Raw genomic sequence first — 26,623 nt, forward strand, 5'->3', positions numbered from 1 at the left:
GGGTGAGACTAGGGTGATTAATATGATGAGGAGGTTAAGTTATGAGTTATTTTAGTCGTATGATAGTCGTGTGTTATGTTTTTAAGTCAAGCGAGTTGTGGAATAAAAAGTTGGCAAAGGTCATCACAAGTTGCATTCATAATGTGCCTGAAATTTAGGTCAAATGTAGCTGCACTTTTCTCCCAATATACTTGGAATCAAGGGATTATCTACATGTAAAATTGAAGATCTACGAGTCTAGTTTCCAATGCATTAAACCGTTTTCCAATACGATCTCATAGTATAGAGATATTCGCAATTTCGCGAGACTGCACAGATTGGTAGGTGACAAGTAGGTGCATCACCTACTTGCCAAAATGAGAGGACTGAATTAAAAGCCTCAGAGTTGTCCAAGAGGGGACTTTTAAGGGATTATCAACTCATTTATTTCACCCATCTTTCAGAACTTAAAAATCAAATTGAACCCCTACAACTCCTCCCCAAAAATCCCACACAAACCCTAGGGTATTTCGGGTGTTACGACGTGATTCTAGTGCTGAAATGTCCGGACAGTTTGCTAGTTTCTCTTTCTCCTTCTTGTAGCCGCGTTAAGGAACTGATTTTTTATGAAGAAGGACCAGGTTTCGTGGGTTATACTCAGTACAAGGTAAGGTTATGCTTTTCCTTCCATTATCTATGCGTTTGCGAGTTGTAACTCGATCGTAAAGAATAGACCTAGCGAGTTTCGAAAGAATGGTATGTTATTTGTTCTTGTGTCATGGTTAGCTGGTTGTGAACTTATTTTTAAGTTGAATTCATGGCTGGTTTATTAGATAAGAGGTATAATTATGTACTTTTGGTTATGTTTCTCAATTTGAAAGAAAAGACAAGTCGAAACGTGTTTAAGTAAACTGAAAAATTAATTTGAGTTGCTGAACTTGTGGGACTATTTTGTGGGATGTTTCGTGTTGCTATTGGGTTGTCTCTTTTGCTACTATTTTTATGGAGTTGAGAGGAGGAAGGATGTGGATAAATACCACATAATGGCAGGGTTGTTTGCTGGTCGTTCATCGTAACATTTTCAGATTGTTTGACACTAGTATGGTTGTCGTGTTGTGTATGAAATGATAGGGCTATGTTGGGTTGTTTGGTGATTGTTTGTACTTGTGTGAAGTCATATATATAGGGGAGGTGATGTCCGTTTCATCGTAAAATAGGTTTTGGTCGATATGTAATAGTTACAACGCTTAATCAATAACGATAATGTCATTTCTCTTATTGTAGACTAAGGAGTCGTGACATTTTCATAGCTTGAGGTTGGCAGTACATATACAAGGTATGTGAGGCTATCCCTTTCCTTCTTTTGCATGACTTCGATTGTACATAATGCAATGAACGAGCATCCAAAGGTACTCAACTCTTAGAAGCTAGCAGTACTTACATTGTTTCCCTTCTTATGGAACAATTGATGTTGAGGTTGCTTCTCTTATTCTTATGTTATCAATGTTGTTTGTACTTGATGATTCTTATAAGATTCTTGATGAAGAGTTATTCCTAAGAAGGTGTACGGAGAATATCGACCTTACGTCACTCCGAAAGGTTCAGAATATGATTCCATCGAGTCCTACATGCATTATATATATATATATATATATGTATCTATTTTACTATACCTAGTCGCACTATAGTCGGCTGGGTACGACACCAATTGTGCAACCACTAATCAGTTGGGTTTACCGAGCTCCACGTGGCCGAGTACGATTCTACCGAGACTTATGATGGTGGGGTACATTTTTACCTAGTCCTCTTTGAGGCCGGGTACGATATGATGATGATGATGCCCACTGAGGCGTATGTTTTTAAAAGTTTATGTATATATATGTATTATGCATTTCATGTCAGTAGCCCCAGAGGCACTCAGATGTCACATGTTGTATCTCATCTACCTCTCTTTACATTACTAATCTTATTTATGTTTTTCTGCCTTACATACTCGGTACTTTATTCGTACTGACGTCCATTTTGCCTAGGGATGCTGCTTTTCATGCCCGCATGTCTGGATTGATAGGTTGGCAGTCCTTCTAGTAGGCTATCAACTCAGCGGAAAGTGTTGGTGCACTCCACTTGCTCCGAAGTTGCCTATTTCATCAGTAAGCTTTGGATATGTATTGATTGGTGTGGTGGGGCCCTGTCCCGACCTTTATAATTTTATGTACTCTTAGAGTCTTGTAGACAGATGTCAGGTGTATGGATACTTGTATGGCCTTGTCGGCCTTATAGGTCTGTATGTCACATGTATAAGTTTGTATATCATATTGGGTCGTCATATATTGAGTATTCTCTTATGTTTTATTCTTGTTATATCATGATGGGTTTTCTGGATCTTTTACCCCTGATAGTATGATAAGAAAGATATGTTACGTCGGTACTCGGTTGAGTAAGGCACCGGGTGCCCGTCGCGACCCTTAGGATTGGGTCGTGACAATCTTTCCTTAGCTACTCGGATCTTTTTATATTTTTAGCTTTTCCCTATTTAAAGTTTTCCTTATTTTTAGCTCAATCTTTCTTTAAGTATTTATATTTTGAATCACTGCCATTTTAAGTGGGTATTAGGACATAAGAAGAATTTTCCAAAAAAGTAAAAAAGAAATTTTAAGAGAAAATGGTATTTGAAAATTAGAGTTGTGTTTGGACATAAATACAATTTTGGAGCTATTTTTAAATTTTTGTGAGTGATTTGAAGTGAAAATTTTGAAAATACCTTTTTGGAGTTGTGTCCAACTTGGACTTTATTGCTTCGTATTCCTTACCGAGGGCGTCCCGTTCTGCTAGAGCCGAGCTCAGTTGTGCTCGGAGTTCGTCATTCAGCTGGGACCTCTTGTCGGCTTTCTCCTTCACCACCCAAAGTTGAACCTCTACCGATGCCAACTTTGTTTGGGAGGTTTCCTTCCCCGAAGCCAATCGGTCCATTTTGCTCTTCCAACCATCAGCCATGGCTTGGACCTCATTCATTTCAACTCGGAGTTGGGCGATCAGGTCGGTCTTCTGCTAGACCTGCGAGGTTTGGTCGTTCGTCGCGATGACTAGTTCCTCGTTTCTAACTTCAAAGACCTTTACCTTTTCGACTAGGTCGACATGTTTCTGCCCTTCCTTCAGAGCTCTATCCATCTCGGCCTGAAGGTCCTTGGTGGCCCCGTCCTGTTACTCACTGAGGAGCTTGTACATATCCTTTTTTTTAGCCTGCTCCTTGAGGTCGAGCTGATTGACCTCGACCCGTTATCGGAGGAAGCTCTCATTATGAAGTACCTAGGCTTGAAAAACAATGAGAGACGTGAGAAACATCAAAACCTAAGTAAAATTCAGAAAGACGTAATGATGTCTTACCTGGTTCAGCACCTGCTGCGCCTCATTGAAAAGGCACGACCTCATTGGAGCTCTTCTTGGGCTTACGAGCCACTCTTTTCTTTGGCTTCACCACTATGCTCGGGGAGCTAGAAGCTTTCTTTTATTCTTTTTCTTCCCCCCCCCCCGGCAGCCCCGGGCTGTCCCGTAATGGAGGGACCAACGGACAAGGACACGTCCTCGTCCCCCTTCCAAAGGCCCAAGTTCAGTGGTCTTAGGCAAACCTATAAAAGAAGGAAGAAAGGTCTGTATGATGTAAATTAAAATCATGATATTAACTAGGTGTGTACAAAGGAAATCGACAAACCGCACCAAATCGATAATCCGAGTCAAACCGAGAAAAAAAACTCAATTATGGTTTGGTGTTAGAAAAAACAACCTGACTATAATTGGTTTGGTTTGGTTTTAACTAAAAAAAGTCAAATCGAAACCAAACCAACCGGACATTACATGTATACAAGTTTTAAAAATATTTTATACATAAAAATAATTATTGTAATGTAATTTATAAATATAATTTAAACTCTTTAATAATTCTCTCTTTTAATGTATTATTTAAAGTTTGGACTTAGAACTTTTGAATGGTTAAATATGTTTTATAGCCCATAAAAGTTAGTAACTCAAATAAAGCCTAAAGGAAAATAAAATCAATACTAATGCTAACAAAAAAAATCAATTCAATATTAAAAATGACAATAGTATTGGATATTTTTTTTTAGTTTCACATTGATTTAGATAGTGAAAATGCATAACTCACTTTTAATATTATTTAGTCATGTAATTAATACTTAGTAGTTATTAGTCGTACTTATTTTCACATGACTTAGTACTTTTAGATTATGTTTATTTTTATTATGGCTTATTAATTAGCAATATTTATCTTATGCGATTTGTTGAGTATTTTAGTATAATTATGACTCATCTCATATTATTTTGTATTAGTTTATTGGGTAACATCTTATATAATTTTATCCTCCTAGGACCTAAGAAATATTAGGCACAAATTATAAATTTTATGCTATGAAGATTTTGTAAGAAAAAACCTAGAAAAACTCTAGAAAATCGAAAAACTCGAGAAAAATCGTGATTGAAAAACCCGACTTTTGTTGGTTTGGTTTTGTTTATAAATTTAAAAATCTGAAACAATTGGTTTGGTTTGGTAATTGAAAAAATCGAACCAACCCGGCCTATGTACACCCCTAGTATTAACTATTCGGAGGAGGACCTTACCATGAGAACGGGGCCCCATCAACCCTTTGAAAGCTTGTGCCATGCGCGCTCGGAGTACGTCATCTTTTTGCAGATGCCCTTGATCCACTCCTTAAGCCGGGGGACCGCATTTGGAACCCGAAAAATAGGTGCACAACCACAAATATGAATGATAATGAAGAGAATGAAGAAAGATTAATACTTAAGGAGAGGCTGCACTTAATAGATGCATTCCACTTCTCGGGGAATAGCATGAACTCGGAAGGGATCAAGTCTTCGGTCTTTACCCGAACGAAGCGGCCCTGCCAGCCTCGGTCTCGATCTACGTCAATGCTCGAAAAGGGGGCTTTGCTGGCCCGTCGAGCGAGCTTGAGTAGTCCCTCTTGGAAAGTTCGGGGATTTTATAAGCGGAGTAGGTGGTCGATGGTGAATCCAAAAGCGTTGACAAACGACCTCACACGATCAACAAAGGGTCATGATATCCGTGCCCAATCGGATATCACAGCGTAGATCTCGGCCCATATCAGCCGCATATTAGTGATTAGCGAAAATGAAGATTTTTACTTTTCTTAGGATTGTACTTCGGGTAAAACTCCCCTACTATATAAAGGGGACGTTTATTATTCAATGGACAATCTGTAACACCCATACCAAGGCAATATACATCTGTTTTCTCTGTTATTCAAAGTTCTTACTTTTGCTCATAAGTCCTTCATAAGTGTTGGCCCGGAACCGAAGGTGGGCTTCTTCTTAAGCTTTCAACCGAGCCCGGATTCAATATCACTACTGGTTTGGTTGTTTATTTTATCTTTTATTTGCTTAACTAACGTCATCAATCATTTGTATTGAATTGATCCACATATTCTTAAAACCGTGTATAAATTCAATTGTTATACGTTTTTTTAGGGTAAACAGGTTGAATTACTAAACACTGTCATTTTATTATATTGTGATTAATTATTATTATTTTAATACAACTAACGAAACGACCCCTAAAATGATCACCAATTTGAGACCAAGGAGTAAGTTTAAAGAAAAGAAACCGCACTAGTAAAAAGCACATCCTTTTCCCCGGCATCCAACTTTCGAAAATGCTAACAGGAAGAAGAGACATTCTTGAATGCTGAGAATTTCATATATTTCATGTATATGGGTTCTCTTAAGGCTTCACTCATACTCCATTTCTGAGCCGTCCAAAATATAAACTGCATGTATATATGCCACTTCGTTTATCTTTGCCTTTCTCCTTCCCTTTCCATCACGATCCGCCTCAGCAGATTCTCCCCAGCCTTTATTTCTTTCTCCCAAGCCAAGAATCTCTTTCTCTCTCAATTATTCTCTTCTTTCTCTTATAACTTACGTACCCTTTTATCAATCATGCCATTCTTCTTCTCTCTCCTCCACCTTCTCTTCTGTTCCATTAATACATTACGTACCATTCTCTCTCTCTCTCTCTCTCTCTCTCTCTCTCAATACACACCTTAATTCTTCTCATGTCTTCTTCAAATATCAACCATTTTTCTCAGCCATGCATATATGGTAATGTTTCAAAAGTTCCTAGACTTGACTTTTTTGCTATTTACGTATACCCGTTTGAGTATACAATGAACCTTGGTTTATTTTTATGTGAAAAAAGTTGATCTTTGTTGTTGATATTCTTATGGGGTTTAAAGCAGGTCAGTTTGTTTCTTCATACGCAGAGAGAAAGTCAAAGGTTATGAAATGGCTGACTAAGATTTTCAAGGGTGGGTCATGTAATAGGGGATCTCCACGTGGACGTCAACCCCAGTTTCTAGAAGATGAAAATATGGTTTGGCGCGCTCCAGTCGGATCATTGGTAGGAGTAATTTTTTTAACTTTTCATTTTGAATTCAGGAATTTTGGCTGCTTCAGAAGTCAAATTCTACTAGTCATGACTCAATCTTTTGCTTTATCCTTATTTCTAACATCTGACTGATTTACTCATAGGAATTTTGTTCTGTCGTTTTAAATTGAATTTCATGCTCCTCTGATTGAATGTTTCTTAACGCAATTTTAAAGTTCATCAGGATGATCGCTCTAGGGCTAGTACAGAAAAAGAGGAACTAGACCAAAATGCAACTGCATTATCTTTGGCCGAAGATTTGAAAAGACCAGGTGGAAATTAAAAGTTTTTATTTGTATATAGAATCTATTTATATGACTAATTTCACTCTTTTGAGGTTAAGACTGAGAGTTGTGTGCTTTGCAGGATACAAATGGAGGACTGAGAATGATGAAGATGTAGGAAGTTCGCTTAACCATGACCTTACTTCATCGTCATATCCGCCTCCTTATGCTCCTTTATATGCACCTTGGCAATATAATCCCACAAGTTATAGGTAATTGGATTTTGTTGAGATATCCTCTTGTGCATTGTGTCATTTCAAATTCAGCTTAATTATAGCATTTATTTATCTATTTCATAGAAGGCTGCCTTTTAGAGTGGTAAATTCACGGGGCATCAAATTCAATATGTGTTACTGAGACAGTGTTGTCTGAAAATGGAAACTGTCGCATGCTAATACCTATTATAGATGAAAACTTCAATCTGTCTTTAGTTGAAAAATGGAGAATGAACAAAATTCAAATTTAAGACCTGAATTAATATGCACATCCAAACAAATTTTCGAAGGAGTATCTGTTGAAAACTACTGATTGTTTCGGATGAACATATAGCGCATTTATAATTTGCAGAATATGTAGTGGCTGCCATGGGGATATTGGCTCTGGCAATTATTTGGGATGCATGGGAACTTTCTTTCATCCAAATTGCTTTCGTTGTCGTGCTTGTGGTTATCCAATTACTGAATATGAGGTACATTCTTGTCCTTTGTCTCTAACTATCACTCAATCTTTCTCCCAAATGAAATTTGAATTAAACTTGTAATTTCAATTGACCTAATGGTTTTGAAACTTTTCTTGTGTTTAGCTCATTGGTTTCTTTGTTGATTCAAGTTTTCTTTGTCAGGGAACAATTATTATCACAAATCATGCTTCAGAGAAATGACTCACCCCAAATGTGAAGTTTGCTACCAATTTGTAAGGACATGGTGCTTCTTCATGTAGTTGGTTAACGGAAATTGCTCATCACAAATCCAATTTACATTTCAAGGTTTTAATCTTGACTGCATCTGCAGATATAAGCTTCTCCTGCATGTTCTGTTAGGATAATACTGATTCTTGCTCGTCAAACAGAAAAATGCATATACAGTACTGGCACATGATTGTTGAAGTGCCCGTAGAGTGTCATCGATCACTTGCTGTCATTATTATATCCATTGATGCATTCTGTTTTCGTCTTTGAGTAAAAGTGTTGTCTAGTTCACCATCCTAAAGAGATGTTTTACATAGATTATCTTTTGTCAAATTGTTCTGCAATACTTTTTGTCTGATTAGAAACCAGCTTATAGTGCCATTTTTTGTGTGTCACTAAAAATTGCATCCTATCTTTTGGTGAAGCAGTTTAAAGTATTGGAAATATTTCATGAAATTTGAAATATACTTACAGACAAATATTGAAAGGAGTACCATTTCTCACCTTATAATCCCTCATGCAGTAGTTTGTTTTACGATCCACCATTTCATTTTCAGATCCCAACAAATGCAGCAGGCTTGATTGAGTATAGGTGCCACCCGTTTTGGTCTCAGAAATATTGTCCTTCACATGAAAATGATGTCACAAAACGATGCTGTAGTTGTGAACGTCTGGAGGTATGGTTATCAGCTGAAATCAAACATGTTGGATCACCTATCGTTCAACTAATATGCTTCACGCTGATATTGTTCTTATCTTCTTTAAGCCATGGAATGCAAGATATATATCGCTTGGGGATGGTAGGAGCTTATGTTTGGAGTGCATGGAATCTGCTATCATGGATACCGGGGACTGTCAACCGCTTTACCATTCAATCAGAGACTATTATGAAGGCATGAACATGAAAATAGATCAGCAAGTTCCTATGCTTCTCGTTGAAAGACAAGCACTTAATGAAGCCATTGAAGGGGAAAAGCATGTAAGAGTGACTTCATAATGTAGTTTTTCTGTTCTTTAGTCTGGAAAATTTCTGACCGTAATTTTTTTGTAGGGTTTTCATCATATGCCTGAAACGAGAGGTCTATGCCTATCAGAAGAGCAGACAGTCACCAGTGTAAGCTCTTCATTTACTTGAAATCAATTTTCAATTTAGATTAGAACTGTCAAATCTATAGGTAACCTATTGAATCGTGCAATACGAGCTATGACATCTTATTGAACATATGTCCAGATACTCAAAAGGCCAAGAATGGGTGGTCGTGAAGTAGTAGGAATCAGAACACATCCTCAGAAGCTAACTAGAAAATGTGAAGTTACAGCTATTCTAGTGTTGTTTGGTCTCCCAAGGTAACTTTCATTGTGTTAATTACTTTCAGTTTATTTTATTCTAACATAATTCTCAAAAGAGCGAAAAGTGTTACGTGGAATGTGGCGAACCCTCCTCTCCAAACAAGACGAGAGGAGAAGGAATCAACTCAAAGGATAAGGAATTAAAGAAAGCAAACTTATTATGACATTCAACTAACTTTTTCAATTCAACGTCTATTAAGGCAGCTTTCCCTCTTCACACAAATATACCTACAAAGTGTCAATATTAATTCCATTTCTCTATTCCAATGTGAACATACACCAATTTAAACATTATAGGCTCTAAAAAAGAGGAGGTCTAGTTTCCAAATAACAACAGCCACAACTACGCCTTAGTCCTGAACAAGTTGGGTTTGCCTATATGAGATAGAGTTTCTAAATGAATAACAAGAATGTCTTTAATGTGTTTTATCATGTATCGAGTTAGTGTTCTTCTAGAAGCAGAGCGAAAATGTAAATAATCTACATTTTAAAGGGATGACGAGAAAGAAGAGTTCATATGTGAGAAAAGAAATCACTCCTAAATAACCAGTCAAGTGAAACAGACACACTGTTCTTGCGGTATTCCTGGCATATCCTATTGACAATGTTTTTGTTTTGTATATTTGTAACCCTTGTTTAACAGTGAAGATGCTTTCTGAAAAGATTATGTAAGGCCAGATGGACTGACTATAATTCTTTATCTGCAGACTACTTACTGGTGCCATTCTTGCTCATGAACTGATGCATGCGTGGTTACGTCTAAAAGGTAATTTTGATCCTGGCTTTCTATCTGCATGGGCTTGCAGCAAACTCTGGAGATGTATATAATCTTCATCTTCAAGAAAATAAAGATAAAAAGATAGCCGGATGCTTCATCATCAAACTCTCATGATGCTTGATACCAGCTAATCATTAGAGCGGGTTCTATGAGTTCAACTAAACTAATTGCTTTTGGCTCTATATATGTGCAAAAAACATTTAAAACATGTAATACATAAAATGAATGTGATCTCATTCATTCTGAATCCACTAACTCTAGATTCTGGATTCGCCTCTGCAGCTAATATAAGTTTGAACCTGATCACTTATTTGCAGGATTCCGTAATCTCAGCCTTGAGGTAGAAGAAGGAATATGCCAAATGCTTTCCTACATGTGGCTGGAATCAGAGGTAATGCCTGTATCGAGAGATATGCCATCCACGTCAACTGCTTCATCCTCGTCATTGTCATCATCCAAGAAAGGTGTTAAGTCTGGAGTAGAGAATAAGCTGGGTGAGTTTTTCATGCACCAGATTGCCCATGATACTTCTCCAGCATATGGTGGAGGATTTAGAGCTGCTAACGAAGCCGTGAATAAGTATGGTTTAAGACGTACATTGGATCACATTTACCTCACAGGAAATTTTCCTTTATGATACCATCATTGTAACATCTCTGGCCGTGGCTGTTGATGGTCTCGTCTGCTGTATGGCAATTCAGAAGTCATTGAATCTGACTGCTCATTGATCTTGCAAAGCTGGATTTGCTCCCCTCATTTTTTATGGGATTCATCTGTGGATGCTCAGTCCCAAAGAGAATTATATGCCACAATGAAAAATAGAAGAAAATGTAACATTTATCGGAGACTGCTGCACTTTAACTGCAATAAAAATTGAATTTGAATGCTCCAGAAATGTTTCCTACTTTCCTGCAAATATTGTTCTAAATTGAAATCCTACTTTGCAGCAAGCCAGGCGCCAGATTCATAAGAAACACTTCGTAATTGTCCTTAAAAAGCTTTTACGCTCTGCATGATGTCAATAAGATGTAAGTAATTCATTTGTTTTACTTTTTGAGTGAAATACTAGAAATATTGACCCTATTGAAACACAGGATTAAGAAGCAACCAAAAACTGATTGCTTGTCCATCAGGACCTTCACTTGAGTTATAAGCTACTACAGCAAAAATCTTTCATACTTCAGAATGTCAAAAAGTATTACAAAAAGTTTACCTGTGTTTAATTACAAGTAATTTTATGCAGCATAAGATTCCTATATGTCATTCCTCAATTCAACTCTTACACATATAAATCTACTCTTAAATAATACAATCCCAGTTTTTAGTTAGAACAACATGGTCTCTTGTTGGAGTTGCCAGAATTCTCTCCAACCTTAATGACAGTTCCTTGACCAGGAATAGCACCTGCCTCTTGAGCTGCTAAAGCTTTCCTGCTCATTATCTGATAAATATCCAACAAAATCGTCTGGAACGCCCTCTCAACATTTAAAGCTTCCAATGCAGAGGTTTCAAGAAATGACAAGCCTTCTTTCTCGGCCAAGAGCCTTGCGTCTTGCTCTGGTACAGCTCGAAGATGGTTCAAATCCGACTTGTTTCCAGCCATCATTATGACAATGTTGGAGTCAGCATGGTCCCTGAGCTCACGAAGCCATCGGTGCACGTTTTCAAAAGTTTGTCTTTTTGTTATATCATAAACTAAAAGTGCTCCCACGGCTCCTCTGTAATAAGCACTTGTTATTGCTCTATACCTTTCTTGCCCTGCTGTGTCCCATATTTGTGCCTTTACTGTCTTGCCTTCTACCTGCGCCATGCAATGCACGTTTTTATTAATTAAGCATAATTGTGGTAGACTAATTAGCAAAATATAATTGCACATAATCATATCTTAATCCATGAAATACAAGGTTCAGAAATGCATGGAACTTGGGAGAATTGGAAACTAACCTGAAGTGTCCTAGTTGCAAATTCGACGCCAATGGTGGATTTAGACTCCAAACAGAATTCATTTCGCGTAAATCTGGAAAGAATGTTAGATTTTCCGACACCTGAATCTCCAATCAATACAATCTTGAATAAATAATCGTACTCATGATCCACCTTGTACGCCATTTCTACTTCCCTCTAGGCACCACATTCACCTATCAAAGTAAATGTTCATATCTGGATGACAGTATTTACACAACACTATCATCGCTATGATCTTAAGAAGCCAAAGGAATTTTCAAACAGGAATCACCAAATTTTGCCATTCTAACGTCAAGACTAGAAAAAAAAATTCAACAGAAAGAGGAGAAAGAAAACTCACCAAGGTTATAGGTTAAATTGTCCACAAAAAATACAACTTTCAAATAATCAGAACTGCTAAGCACCCTTGGTTTTGAAAAGAAAGAGCAGGAGATCAAAACTTCTGTAAATGTCCTGAATCCAAATGAATAAAAATATTGCCGAACAAACAGGAACTTGAATGGCTATAACCAATACATCTTCCCACGTCGTATTATTAATCTTCCCTTTTGGGCTCAAATATTTCTTCTTTCTTCTATTTTCTTGGTTGAATATCCACAAGACTAACCAACATTCATTCTCTTCAAAAAAATTAAAAAATATAATTTTCGTTGTGAATACTCATTATTTTCAGAAAATATGTATCATGACCCAAATTCCCAACTAAGCTGACACTGAATAATAATAAGACTAACATAAAACAACATAACGAGTCTAAGCCAAAACATCCATCTAATAACTTTTTAGGACGGGTGTCACTGAGTGCATGAGTATCTAAGGATTTACTAAATACAGCGTGTGAAATGATAAATGATATTCTTTGACACAAATAAACAGTAATAGGAAAAATGGAAAGATGACTTCAAGGCTTGCGGAGTGCAGCACTACCTCCGGTCTCCTCAAATCAACAAGCTAGTTAGCTCTCTGAGCACCACTAGATCCAATGCCAGAAAAATATGCACAAGTGAATAAGTATAGTATGAGTACAACCGACCCTATGTACTCAGTAAGTAGCAAACCTAACTCCGCCGAGGTGGTGACGAGGCTAAAACAAGATACATACTCTATAAACCTGTCCAGTTCAATAACTAGAGAAATAACAAGAGATATATTACAAGTAAGACAACAAGTGAAATAATAAGTAAGATAACAAGTAATATAATATGAGAATTAATGAGTGAGATAACAAGAGAGTAATAGCAAGAAAAAATATGAGGAATAGTAAAGAATCAACTAAGGGAAACAATGATCGTATCTTCTCAAATAACACAATCAAGCCTTTCACAATAACTCAAGTCTGAGAGAATGAACAATATCCGTGAAACAACATAGCCAAGTCCTCGAATCTGCATAAATGAAGCAAGGAGTAAAAGATAAAAAAGCAAATATCATGACAATACCCTTTGTGCATTTATCTCTCATCTTCACTAGCATAGAAACACCCTTCGTGCATATGTATTAACACTCTTCCTCATCAAGCACGGAAACACCCTTCGAGCAATAATAATAATAATAGAAATTTCAAGAAGCACAAAAACACCCTTTGTGAAATAGCAATAATATTAAGAAGCACGAAAATACCGTTTGTGCATAATCACTCTTCCTCACAAGCACAGAAACACCCTTCATGCAATTCACTATTCCTCATCAAGCATATATACAAAATAATACCAAGCAAGGTAGGAAGCATAACAACATCATAAAGAGTGATTAAGTATAACACACCACATGAGAGATAACCATCACTTTTGCATCAAAAGCCGAGCCAACATCGCAAGAAACATAATATCAAAATGTCTCAACAAATCCAAAATGTAACTATTAGCACAAATACGAATAATCAAGAAGTTCCACGAACCATACAGAGCAAATAAGAAGTAATATATGAAGCAACAAGTCATGAATAAGGCTAACTCTACCCGCATGCTTAATCCATGACAAACGCATATATACTCGTCACTTTGCATATACACCAACCTGAACACATAAAGCACGTAGCAAAGACTCAACTACAACCTAATTTCCTCAAATCACGGTTAACCAAGACACTTACCTCTTTCCGGAACAAGTCAACGCTCCAAGGTTGACGATTCTAATAGGTTTGTGTGATGATTTTGGACTTGTACGTACGTTTGGTTTGGGTCCGGGGTGATCCCATGTAATTTTAGTGCTTCTAGTCAAAAGTTGGAAATTTGAGTTTATAAGTTTTTGAAATTCTTGCGTTTTGATACTTGATTCTTGATTTTTGATGTTATTTTGATGTTTTAAGATTACGAGCGAGTTTGTGTAATAATTTTTTGAATGTTTTGGAATAGGGTCGGGGGGAGGGGCGCTCGGGTGAGTTTTGATTTCAGACTATTTTGGTAAGTCTTGCAATTGCTAGTGGTGTTGTTGCCTCAATTGTGACAATTTACAAATATGAGGTTCGCAATTGCAAATATCACCTTGCATTTGCGAGGCTTGGTAAGGGGAGCTTCGAAATTCCGAAGCTTGGATCGCATTTACAATGTCTGCAATTGCGACATACATGTCACACGCGCGACATCAGTAGTCCTTCGCAATTGCGAACACTTGTTCCCTTTTGCGAGATTACAAACAAGAGTTTGCAATTACGATATTTGAAGTTGCGTTAAAAGGGAAGGATTCCGATATTAGCCCATTCCATTTTTCGAGATTTAGACTTTGTTAGGTGGCGATTTTAGAGAGAATTTTCTTCCCAACTTCAAGATTCGTGATTTTAACATTGTTTTGATTAATTTTCGTTATTCCCCCTAGATCTTCATCCCTAAATCTAGGATTTTAAAGTGTAAAAATTTGGCTTTTTTGATTTGAAGTTTGAACTAATGAATACTAATTTTGGGGATTTTGACCTCAATTTGAGATTGGATCTTGAAATTAATTATATATTTAGACTCGTGAGGTTATGGGTCATCGAAATTTGGTCTCAATTTTAGATTGGACCATGTGCTCCTGCGTTTTTTTGTTGAATTTTGGGATTTCATCTAAGACCGAACCTTTATTGACTAGGATATTTTCTAGCATTGTTTGACTTTCTTAGATGATATTTGACTAAGTTTTGATCTTTTTAAGGAGTATTTCTAAGGGAAGCAGTATTTGGTTGTTGAACTTGTTTTAGAATGAGGTAAGTGTCTTGCCTATCTTTGGTTGAGGAATTTTTTTCTAATAAATGATATTGTTTGGTACATGGGGGGAGAGGGGATGATGCATATGCGAGGTAACAAGCGTATATGCATGTGCCAGGGTTATTCATACTCAGGATAGATTATAGACTTCTTGTGCCTTGTTGAACTTTGTGATATTCTTGACTTATGCTTCATTTGCTTCAATGACTAAATGAGTATAATTATCTATGCTAGAAATCATGTTTAAACATATGACAACTTAAAAGAATATGATGGGCTATTCTTGAAGTTGTGATATACTTGATTTGATTGTAATCGTGCTTTATATTAGGAACACATGTCCATACCTGCCATATTTGTGCTACTTGATCCTTATTCATGTTGAGATTATTTTCAGACTCTGTTGCGATATTTGGACAAGGCGACTCTTGAATTGTTAGTTTGTAGTTGTACGATGGTTATGCTTATCTCTCATATATTGTAATATTCTTACTCATCCCTCTTGATTGTATTTATGCATCCTACCTTGCTTAGTACTGATATACATATTGTAAGGATGAGTGATATTGCACGACGGGTCCTTCCGTGCAGGTGAGGATGAGTGATATTGCACGACTGATGTTTTCGTGCAGGCCGGGATGAGTGATATTAGTATGACATGTGTTTCCATGCGATTTGATATGATATTGGTATAACAAGTGTTTATGTACCTATGAGGATAAGAGTTCTTGGAACGACAAGTGTTTATGTGCAAGCGAGGACGAGCAACATGTATTGTATTATATTTATCATGAGTTCATAGTACAATGGATGTTTCCGTGCAAGTGAGGACGAGGGACATGCCTTGTATTGTATTTATCTTTCCCTCATATGCACGTATATATATTCTACCTTAATTGCTAAGTTATCGTGTGAATGTTGCCTTTTTGCTGTTGTTAATTATGTGCCACCCACTGTTGTAAAAGGCATTTTCAGGGCGAGCCCTGGGGCGAGGCACATACAAAATGTCCCGAGGTGATAGTGTGTGCGAAAGTATCAAGAGGCGTACACGCAACAATTTGAGGCGTACGCCCAGGCGTTCAGTGACGCGATATTCACTAAGCTATCTATGGGCAATTTTACTTTCTTACGAAAGGGATGATATGCAATGGGGAATAGATTGTTTGGTATGTTCGGTTAGGTATTGGGGCACTAGAATGGAGTGGCTGACTTTCAAAATGTGGTTCTAGTAAGTTTGAGCTTCGGGATGTGATGCGTGAAGATTAATCGGACCCTTTGCTTGGTTGGGAGTTGTGATTAACATGGAGTTATGGCGAAGACTTAGGGCACTTCTGTATCATCGTTGAGGGAATCTAGAGCGATTGAAGAAAATGGATCAGATGACATTAGCTTGGGCCAACACGACAATAGCATTGGTCGGTTTCATCGGTATGATCGAGTAGTTGGTCACTTTTATGGTTGGATTGGTTGATTTAGAGGGATTTTATTATGATGGATTTCTTATGTGCAAATGAGTTTTGAAGAGATCCCGATGGTTTTGACCATGACGTTTAGGTTGATGCCTTCTATGGGAATGGAAAGTTCATTACGAGTTGTTATTTTCTTGTCACGACCCAAAATTTCACCAAAGGGGTCGTGATAGCACCTAGTCTCTCAGAATAGGTAAGCCTATCACTTAATAACATTAAGTCAATAAAACATGATATAACAAGATAGAGTTTAGTACAAAAGTGAAAATAGAGTTAACACAAGCCGAAATGGCTATACTAAATATATCACCCCAGAACTAGGTAGTACAAAGTCATGATCTCTAACTGAATACATACGGAATACTCAAAAGACAACACTGTTCGAATGTAAAATTAACAGTATCTACATAAAGGATTAGACTCCTAGGGACTACGACAACATGCAACTCTAGCTTGAATCCTCACGGTTGATGCAAGCTCTCACTCTCAAGGCCCGCTGCCTCCAACACTTGGATATGCACAAAAATGTGTAGAATTGTAGTATGGATACACCATGCTTGGTACCCAGTAAGTATCAATACTAACCTCGATAAAGTAGTGGCAAAGTTCAAGTCATATTATACTTACTAGTCAAATAACTTGTGTAAAGTATCGATAACTGGAAACATAATGTGCAATGGAAAATAACATCAACAATAATGTTAGAACATGCGATAACAACTCGACAAAAAAGAATCCACCTTTGTCGACAAATAATCAATTAAAAGTGGGAGCATATGATAGTATGTCAAATTTGACTAACAACTCATTAAAAATGCAAGACGGAATTTTAAGAGACATATATGTGATCAAGATATCAATCCCGTTTTAACACATAAACAACATCAAGAGAAACATACCCAAATCATCATATAACAACATCAATAATGCCACCCTTATTCCGTTGCATGTGCAAGTAACAATAAATGCCCTCCTTATTTCGCTAGATGCGCTTATCACCACCCCTATTTCGTTACGTGGGCAACCTGAGAAAATGTCACCCTTATTTCACCCCACGTGCACAACAATAATCACAATCACACAATAAAGACCTCGTGCCAACACCCAATCAATCTGCTTAACATGTCCACTTGTGCCACAATTATCACAAAATAACAAGGCCAAAATTGTATCAAAAATATAAGCTCATAATTTATCAACAAGGTGAACAAGGGCATGAAAATAGTACAATACGGATGGGTGTTTAACATATAACACATTATTACCGCTAAAATAATTGTAGTGATCATGTTCACGTAGCCACAAAAAGATTAAGCATATTTCATATAAAATACATCCTTAAATTAAGGCTTAATAATAACCTAAGGTCTAATCCGGTCATAAGCCACAAATAGTACCATGTACACGCTCGTCACCTCGTGTACACGCCTCTTTTCACATAACACAAATAAATAATTAAAGACCAAATACTATGGAGTATTCTCCCACATGAGGTTAGGAAAGATACTTACCTCAAACAAGCTAAATTAATTGTCACGCCCTGACCTCGGGGAGCGCGACCGGCGCTCAATAGAGTTACCTTAGTCGAGCAAGCCTGCACAATGCCATCTAACCAACTCACCCAAGAATAAAGAGAAGAATACATTTCATTAATTAGGCAGTGAGAGGTCATGTGAATAACACCAGTTTATTTCTATTAGTTACATTATTAACAAGTCTCCAAAATAGTAAACTATACATCCGTAGTTAAAGTGGAACATATGATACAATTACAACAAGTTTAGTTCAACCTTCCCAAAATAAGATACTAACCACACTACGTCTACGGAGCCTCTAACAGAACAAAAAGAGTGCTAAAACGGTGCAGGCAACAAGGCCCTAGCTATACCTCAAAATGGTATGTACAAAGGACAAGAGAAACAGGACCCCAAAATGAAGTGGAGGTCACCAAGCTAGCTGAGGAGAGGGTATGCTGCTATCACGGATCAACACCACTTGCTATGGAACCATCAGCATCCATTAAAGATGCAGCGTCCCCGACAAAAGCGATTTTAATACCCGTGGAATAGTACTAGCATGCAAAACTAAACACCCTTTCAATAGAATGAGTAAAATTAAACAGAGGAAATATGAAATCATTAAGAGGCTCACACGACATCAAGGTGTCAAGTTAAGGGAAAGGTAAATTTCAAACAAGTTCAACATTTTAAGTTGGGAGGCCTTTAGCACCGATACACCATCGTGTTTTTAGCACGGATGTCGATCTCATCCTGATCGGCTAAGCCGTCTTACCCTGAGACATCCACTCACAATACCACCATGTGTGCGACATGACATCCGATCTCAGCCCGATTGCCTAAGACGTATCACCATAATATCGTGTGGGTCGACATCACATCTTGCTAGATTTAATCTCATCCCATTCAACGGGAGACATATCAACACATCACTCTCATCACATATAAGGGGAAAAAACCTCAACACATTAACACGGGGATTTACCCTTCAATCACTCCTACATCGGCACGTGTAGTTTTGGGGTTAAGTTATTTTGACCTACCCTTCCTCAGTGACTAAACGATACTCCCCAAAGCAATTTTTTATTTAAAGGGATTTACCACTCATTTCATATTATTTTACATATCATTCATTTCATTGGCACCAATGGCCATGACACAATATCATTCTTGACACCAATGGCCATGACACAATATCATTCTTGGGACGTTAGCAGCACATCATATTTCATGCTCTTTTCTTTCACTTTAAAATATCATCATGTATAATCAACAACGAGACTTTTAAATTAAGACTTTAAACACACATTGAGCAGTTTAGGGGCCAAGACACATGTGATTTCTTACACAATTTGACATGATAGCTTTCATTAGAATCACGTTTTTAAACCAATCATATTAGCACACAACCCATACTTAAACCACATCCTCAAATAGTAACTCAACACAACAAGAACCTTTGGAACACATATTGAACGCATATTTATTTGAACATAGGGCTTATTCAGATTAATCAATTACAATGAGCAACACGGGGCTTACAAGTCATTATGGGGTTCAATTCTAAAAGAGGAGTTTAGCCAACATACCTCACTTTGAGATTTCCTTAATTCACTATACAATTCCGGAATCCTAGAAACTTTGATCTATTTAGAGATATAATAAAATTGAACATAAATTAGGAAGGAGTTCATAATTCTAGCTTATTTGAGCATTTTATCAAACACTAGGTGGCCATTGTGATCTCAAGGTGCTCCTATGGTGGATTCCTCTATTTCATTAGCAATTGAACTCAACAATCTTTTCACAACCCTAGATAGTACATGCATGCATAATAAACCATTCCCACACCCAAGAATTGTTTGGCTCATTACCTATTTTCAGTTAAATCTCGATATTGAAGGCTAGGGAGTTGAATCTTACCTTTTGGTTGAAGACCTTGTGAGATACCCTAGAGAAATCTTCAAGGTTTGAGCAAAGTTTGATGAACAAATGACTTAGAATTCCTCTTCTCACTCTAGACCACCTTCCTCTCTCTCTCTAAAATATAAGTTTTAACCTTCTAAAATGATCTCTAAGTTTGTTTTATAAGAATGGGGTCAGGTTTATAAAACCAAAAAAATGAAGCCCCAACGCATAAAGCTTTTACGGTCCGCAAAATGGGCCACATAATGGCCCTCCGAAACTGGGCATTTTCTACTCCACTCTGCGACCAGTCTGTAGTCCGCAGACGAATTCTACGGTCGCATAATGCACTGCAAAACATCTCTCTGGAAATTTTCAATGTTGGATTAGCGATGGATTGTGCGGCCTGTGAAATGATTATGCGGCCACAAAATGGACCGCATATTGGTCCTAACATTTTGCTCAGGTTTCTACTCCTCCGCGGCAGATCTGTGGTACGCAGATCAGTTCTACGATTATAGAATTGGCCGCTGCAGAACATCTCTCCGGAAATTTTCAATGTTGAATTTGCGATGGATTGTGCGGCCCGCGAAATGATTATGTGGCCGCAAATTGTTTCGCATATTGGTCCTAACATTTTGCTCAAGTTTCTGCTCCACTCCACGGCAGATCTGCGGTTTGCAGATCAGTTCAGCGATCATAGAATTGGCCGCACAAATGCCCTGCAGTTCCAAAAAATTTTCTTCAATTCCCAAACGCACTGTTAAGCCTTAAATGTCCCCGCCGCGGAGAGCTTGCGAGCCGCGAAGAATCTCTACAATCATTGACGTTGTGAGTATGTGATTTTTGCCCTATATGAAATACTCCTATGAAATCCCAAAAAAATAGATTTTTCTGTTAATTATTTGCCATTTTAGGAATTTTTGTAGAATTTTATTATTTGTTTGCATTTCTGTGCATGTTTAATTTTTATTTAAATCATAAAAAAATACCAAAAATATCATGCATTGCATTTAGGCTTTATTTTTACATCTTTTAGGATTAATCAATAATTATTAGTTTTATAAAATAAAAATCACAAAAATGCTTCATTTCTTTATACTTTTTCCTTTTATTTTTAGATTATTGTTTTTTCTCTTTTAAATTAGGATTAAGTAGCTTTTATAATTTTTGTAACTAGTTAATTAGTTTAATTTCACATTGTTAGATAATTTAGGATTTTTAATTAAAAGAAAAGAAAAGAAATTGGAAATAGAATAAGAAATTGAAGAAAGGGGCCTAATTAGATAGTGAGCTAATTCCTATACTCAAATCAGCCCAAATTCCCCCCCTCTCCAAAACCAACCGACCCAGTTCCCCTTACCCAGCCCAATCTCGGATAGGTTTTTAAACGACATTGTTTTGCTTCAGCTAATCCCGTCTGTTGATCACTTGAGATCTAACGGTTGGGAACTGGAGACCTTCCCCATTTAAAAGTGTCTGAAAGAGCACCCCCAAACCCTCGAGTCCTCTTCAGTTCTTCATCCCCTCCATCTCCAAGTAAACCCTAACCACTAAAAATCGTATTCCGGCGGTGCCACGTAAATCACTGCCTTAAGCATCTCCAAATTAGCACAAATCTTCACCAGACAATCACCAGGCTCCTCAAACCCAAAGCCCCCAACAATTTCCCCTAATGACTCTTGGAACTCGTCGAATCTCGGATCTAGGTTTTGACCTAGTTTCTGCATTCTGGGGTTTTTCTCGAAGGTTTTGCTCGTTTGGATAGAAGTTTGCCCAACTAGGTTACTCTAGACCGGAGTAGCCATTTGGGTCAACTTCGAGCCTTTCGAAGCATTTTGAAGATCGGCCAGTCTTTCGCCTCGTTTTTCTCGATCATTTTTGTTAAATTCAATCGGTAAATCTTGGCTCCTTACTCTTTGTTTCTTTTTATGTTGTTTATGTTTTCTCTTCTTCTTTCTTTCTTTCTCTTCTTCTCCATCGATTTTGTTTGCATGGTAGTTTATAGCACTTATTAAGAGGGTTTCATTCATTTTTTAATTAGGCAGTTGTTAAATCATTGTTAACATGTTTTAAGTTCTTGATTAATTACAATTTATTTTAGGGTAAATTAGAATAAGCTCGATTAGTTGTTTTAGGTTAAGTCAAATAAGCTAATTAGTCGATTGAAGTTCGATTCTGATTGCACCATTTTTCTTTTTCCCCTTTACTTGAGTGTCTGATTCTGGCTGAAAAAATGGTGTTCAGCCCAGGCCTGAGTCTAGTTGTTACACTTGGGCCTGTTTGAAGCCATTTAGCCACGGTTTGGGCATGTTGGCCAGGGCAATTGGCCCAAAATCTAAGGAGAGTGTTCTAGAAAAGGATACAACTGCCTAGACTTGATATGGAAATATCTAAATATGGACAGCTGTCCCAGAGCTGCTCAGTTTTCAGTTATGGAAAGATTCCTTTCCTGAAAGCTGTGGGGTTTTTAGATAAATAACAGGTTTAAATCTTAGGGTAAAAAGTGAACAAAAATAAAATGAGGGAGGGGTAACAGTAAAAGAATAATCAAACTCTGCTGCCTTAAAACCTTTCTATAAGAAGCTCACTTTCCTAAATTTTAGGATGGGGATCAGAACATAAAAAATAGAAAAAACGGCAGAAAAATTTTCTTTCTATAGTCTGAAATTGGTTTTCTCTCTTGAAAAAAGTTTGGAAGTGGTATTTTTTTGGGAAATGTTTAAACTTCTAAGCTGAAATGAAGCTGGACTTTGAGGCTGTTTGAGTTGGGTTTTTATTGTTGTTCACTGCTGCTGATCTCCTTTATTATTCATTCAGTTGATACCAATATTTTTTTTCCCTTTTGCTGTATCCAGGTACCTTCATAAAAGCAAATGTGGTTATAACATTCTGGCTGGAAAGTGAAAAGCTCCAGATCCATTTTTGTTCAAATGTTTTCTCTTTGTTTCTTCCTTTCCTTGTAGTTTTCTTCCATTTGTTTGAGCTGTTGGTCTTTAAATTTGATGTTCACTGTTGTGTAGTTTAGTCCTGATGTTTGGTTTGAAAGACAGAGTAGGATTAGTATTTCATGTGTTTTTTTTGAATAAATGGTTTACTGCATGAAAAATTGTAATATCTGGGGACTTTGTTAGACTTATGTTGAGTTAAATGCATTTAGTTAAGTCATGATAAGCATTAGTGCTATTCAATGTTAGGATAATGCATGATGATTTAATATTGGAATTTATTAGATGCTGAATCATTCTTATATTTGTTTAAAGTTAGTTAGTAAATGTATCATATTTTTACTATTGAATAGATCATTAAAAACTGATCTTATAATTTGGCATCCATATACTTAATATTCAAAATTGCTGGGTTTGGTCATAAGTTATTTAGAAGGTTTTAAGCCTAAAAGGGCCTTAATGTTGAAGGCCCTCTTCGTTGGAGGCTATTGGGACAAACTTGGGCCCATATCAGGCTGTCCGTTTTGAACCTGGACTCAGTGTTGTCTCATTGCTTCTTCTCCTCATTTTTTTGGGCTCAATTCCAAGCCTTTTTAGGTTTAGCAGTTCCAATTTATTGAGTTTTATCGTATTTGATACAATGAAAATGTTTCTGTTTATAACAATTAAAGTTTTGGGTCTTAGGTCCAGTGTTTGACCCTTGAAATTATGTTAGCCATCTTGTCCTCGTTGCTGGGCTTGATGCTTAACCTAGTTTCTCCTGTTTTCCTTTTTGAGACTTTTAAATAATTTTGGGCCTGTTGCTGGCCCAGAATTTCTTTAAATAAATAATTACCTAGTATACCACCTAAAACATGCTTATAATTAGCAGGGTTAATTTGAACTTCACTTGTGCTAAGCCTGAAACACCTTAGGCCTAATTAAGTGTAACCCTTTAAAATGATTGGAGGCGTGCCATCTCTCGTTAAAATTACCCATGGCCCTCTTATTAGTAATACAAAATTTAGAAGTGATTAATTCTTTAAATACCCGTAGCTTGTTTTAGGCGTGCTATTAAATTATTACAACTACGGGTACGGTTTCCGTGACGTGGTTGTGATAACTAGTTTTAAATTAGATTAAAATAGGAGCACCTTTAGTTTGCCTTTAAAATATAAAACCCTTTTTCTTAAAATAATTTGAGGTGGGCCGTAAATCCCCTTAACCCATGACCCTCATGAAATTAATTCAAGAGTTAATCCTTGTAAAAATTGAGGCGTGCCATCAATTAAACTCTCCATGGCCCTCATAAATGTTGTTATTATTTTGAACCTTCGTAGTTGCTTTAGGCACATTCTTTAAATAATTCATCATAGCTATAGGTACGGTTCCCGTGACGTAGTTGTGATTTTTAATTACTAAATCCGAGTGTACATTTCATATGACCCAATTCTCAACAATGTTAAATAAAGCGTGTTGTGAATTACGGGTGCATTTCATGTAGCGTGGTTTACGATGTGTTTTAAATGACATTGAATCTTCCTAAAAAGGGTTTAAAATAAATAAAAGCGGTTATAAAGTTGAAAATGCACAATAAGTTTAAAACATGTAGTAAATCAGATAATATGCCAATATTAATAGTTTAAGCGACCGTGCTACAACCACGGAACCCGGGAATGCCTAACACCTTCTTCCGGGTTAACAAAATTCTTTACTTAGAATTTCTGGTTCGCATGCTTTTAAAATAAAGTCGAAATTTCCTCGATTTGGGATTTTAAAATAAATCGGTGACTTGGGACACCAAATAAACTATTCCAAGTGGCGACTCTAAAAATTAAATAAAATAATCCCATTTCGAATAATGTCACTTTAATTGGAAAAACTCCCTTATATACCCCCTCGGGCGGGTAAAAAGGAAGTGTGACAGCTCTGACGACTCTGTTGGGGATCATTAACCCAGAACTTTTGGTTCAGGGTTCAAGAATTCGAGCTTAGAATAACTATTATACTTGGCTTTATTTATTATCTGATTTTTACGTGTTTGAGCCTAATGTGCTAAATGTCGCTTTCTACCGCTTTGATATTGCTTGAACTATATATAAACTGTTACGAAACCCTCTTCTCTCTAACTCTTCTAAATCATCTGGGAAGTGTGCACTTCGTGTGACTTATCTTCTATTAGAGTCATATCCCAATTTTAAAACGAGGTTCGGACAAGTTGCAAAGCCGGTGAAGCTTCTGTATCCCCGTTACGCTGCCCCCCCGGCTCGAGCTGTCCGCTCGGGTAAGACAGGTTTAGAACAATACACTCAAGTTTTTAAACCTAGAATAACATAGCCTCATGCCGGATCCCTAGTAGGAACGTTTGTTTGCATCACGTGCATCTGACTTTGGGGACTCAACACAAGGGTTGGGTCCGTCTAGGACAGGTGTACCCGAAATTAAAAAGACCATCCTGATGCATCTTGCGTGCTACTTGCGCATCTGTTTGTTTCGGCTTGCATGTTGACCGACTTCTAGAATAGGGAAAGAAAATCAAAAAAAAGAAAAGAAAAAGAAAAAGAAAACCAGAGTGAGCTAGGAAAGAGAAAATTCACCAGGTTCTGACAAATCCAAATATTTGAAAAATCCTGAAACTCTGCAGAAATTCTGAAAAAGAAAAAGTCATTTCAAAATGAGCCAAAATTTTCAAGTGTCATGTTTCCCCTGTTCCGTCAAAACTGACCAAACTACGTGGATCTGATTCTCACCGGAGGTGAGATACATAGGCAAACCTCATCGGTTCCGACCCCAATTTTCAAAAATCCAAAAATATTTTTCTTTAGAAATCTTTCCTTAGAAAATTCAAAACCAAAAAGAAGGAAGTTTTTAAAACTCAAAAAAGTAGTTTCCTTCTTTCTGGAGTATTTCATACGGGTTTTCTTTGTTTTGAAGTATTTTTCCAAAAAATTTTAAAAAAAAGAATCAAAAAAAAAATATTCTTTTCCTTCTTTAAAAGTATTTCTTTCGTAAATGTCAAACAAAAAAAAGTTGAAAAAATTGAAGTCTAAAAATATTTTTTCTTTTCTTTAGAAGTACTTTTTGTAAATAAATAAAAAACTCAGAAATTCAAAACATTTTCCTAAAAGTCTCTCTTTCGAAAATTAAGAGGCAACATCCAAAATCCAAATCTTTCTTCTTTAGGAAAAGAGAAAACAAATGAAAATTCTAACAAAAATATTTTCTTTTTACTTTTAAAAATCTCAAAGTTCCAATCAAAAGAAAAGGAGTTTTTAGAAGTCTGTCTTTCAAAAATAAACGAAAAATCAAAAAAAAAATTAAATATTTCCTTTCGTCTTTTAAAGCATTTTTTTAGATAATTTCCAAAAGAAATAAAAAAAATCATCAAAAAAAAAGAAAAAAATTAAAAATCAAAAATGTTTTTCTTTTGCCTTAAATCTTTCATGGTCTGAGTTTTATAAAAAGTAAAAAAAAAGAGTTAGTTTATTTACTCCTTTCTTGATTTTGTCGAACTACGCAAGATCTTTTTCATGCGGTGTCATGATACGTAGGCAATCCCCATCGGATTCGATCATAGCCATAAATAAATTGAGTGAAAAATAAACTGAAAAAAAGAAAAAAAATTGAGTGAAAAAGAAATAAAAAAATGAAAAAAAGAGCGACAAAAAATAAAAGAGTGACAAAAACAAAAAAGAAAGGAGAGTGCCAAAAAATAAAAGAGCGACAACAACGAAATGAAAAAAAAAATCAAATCAAGAGTGATTAAAGAGAGGCAGAAATTAAAAGAAAAGAGGTACGTACTGAAAGGTTTAGTTAAGGCTAGTATGAAACATGCAACCGTTCAAACACATGGTAGAAACGTTTAACTGCTATGTGCATTGCATC

General features: G+C 36.7%; 2 protein-coding genes across 3 annotated transcripts; one reads left to right on the forward strand and one right to left on the reverse strand.

Annotated features, from left to right (window-relative positions):
• The first annotated feature begins 5,900 nt into the window (after nucleotides 1-5,900).
• On the forward strand, nucleotides 5,901-10,674 carry LOC107788404 (protein DA1-related 2-like). Of its 2 annotated transcripts, none has more exons than XM_016610090.2 (12): nucleotides 5,901-6,129; nucleotides 6,267-6,427; nucleotides 6,639-6,726; nucleotides 6,821-6,950; nucleotides 7,306-7,426; nucleotides 7,567-7,650; nucleotides 8,203-8,322; nucleotides 8,412-8,624; nucleotides 8,697-8,759; nucleotides 8,877-8,992; nucleotides 9,703-9,761; nucleotides 10,091-10,674. In XM_016610090.2, exons 1-12 carry the CDS (start codon nucleotides 6,084-6,086, stop codon nucleotides 10,408-10,410), a joined length of 1,521 nt encoding a protein of 506 aa, XP_016465576.1. In that variant the 5' UTR covers nucleotides 5,901-6,083; the 3' UTR covers nucleotides 10,411-10,674. The 2 variants fall into 2 exon arrangements, with proteins under 2 accessions (XP_016465576.1, XP_075081415.1); XM_075225314.1 differs by having other exon boundaries at nucleotides 6,291-6,427.
• A 266-nt stretch (nucleotides 10,675-10,940) lies between these two features.
• On the reverse strand, nucleotides 10,941-12,186 carry LOC107788411 (ras-related protein Rab2BV-like). Its single transcript, XM_016610096.2, has 3 exons — nucleotides 12,079-12,186; nucleotides 11,718-11,911; nucleotides 10,941-11,574 (listed from the first exon to the last, which is right to left on the reverse strand). Exons 2-3 carry the CDS (start codon nucleotides 11,880-11,882, stop codon nucleotides 11,095-11,097), a joined length of 645 nt encoding a protein of 214 aa, XP_016465582.1. The 5' UTR covers nucleotides 11,883-11,911; nucleotides 12,079-12,186; the 3' UTR covers nucleotides 10,941-11,094.
• Nucleotides 12,187-26,623: the final 14,437 nt, after the last annotated feature.

The sequence above is a fragment of the Nicotiana tabacum genome, chromosome 11, assembly GCF_000715075.1.
Source record: "Nicotiana tabacum cultivar K326 chromosome 11, ASM71507v2, whole genome shotgun sequence".
Classification (NCBI taxonomy): domain Eukaryota; kingdom Viridiplantae; phylum Streptophyta; class Magnoliopsida; order Solanales; family Solanaceae; genus Nicotiana; species Nicotiana tabacum.

Bases quoted from the DNA above. Each gene is read 5' to 3' on its own strand.
- LOC107788404 (XM_016610090.2), top strand. From the start codon at position 6,084: ATGTCTTCTTCAAATATCAACCATTTTTCTCAGCCATGCATATATG. The intron at 7,427-7,566 runs GTACATTCTTGT...TGTTGATTCAAG, and splicing joins ATCCAATTACTGAATATGAG to TTTTCTTTGTCAGGGAACAA. The intron at 8,323-8,411 runs GTATGGTTATCA...ATCTTCTTTAAG, and splicing joins GTAGTTGTGAACGTCTGGAG to CCATGGAATGCAAGATATAT.
- LOC107788411 (XM_016610096.2), bottom strand. From the start codon at position 11,882: ATGGCGTACAAGGTGGATCATGAGTACGATTATTTATTCAAGATTGTA. The intron at 11,575-11,717 runs GTTAGTTTCCAA...TGCATGGCGCAG, and splicing joins TTGCAACTAGGACACTTCAG to GTAGAAGGCAAGACAGTAAA.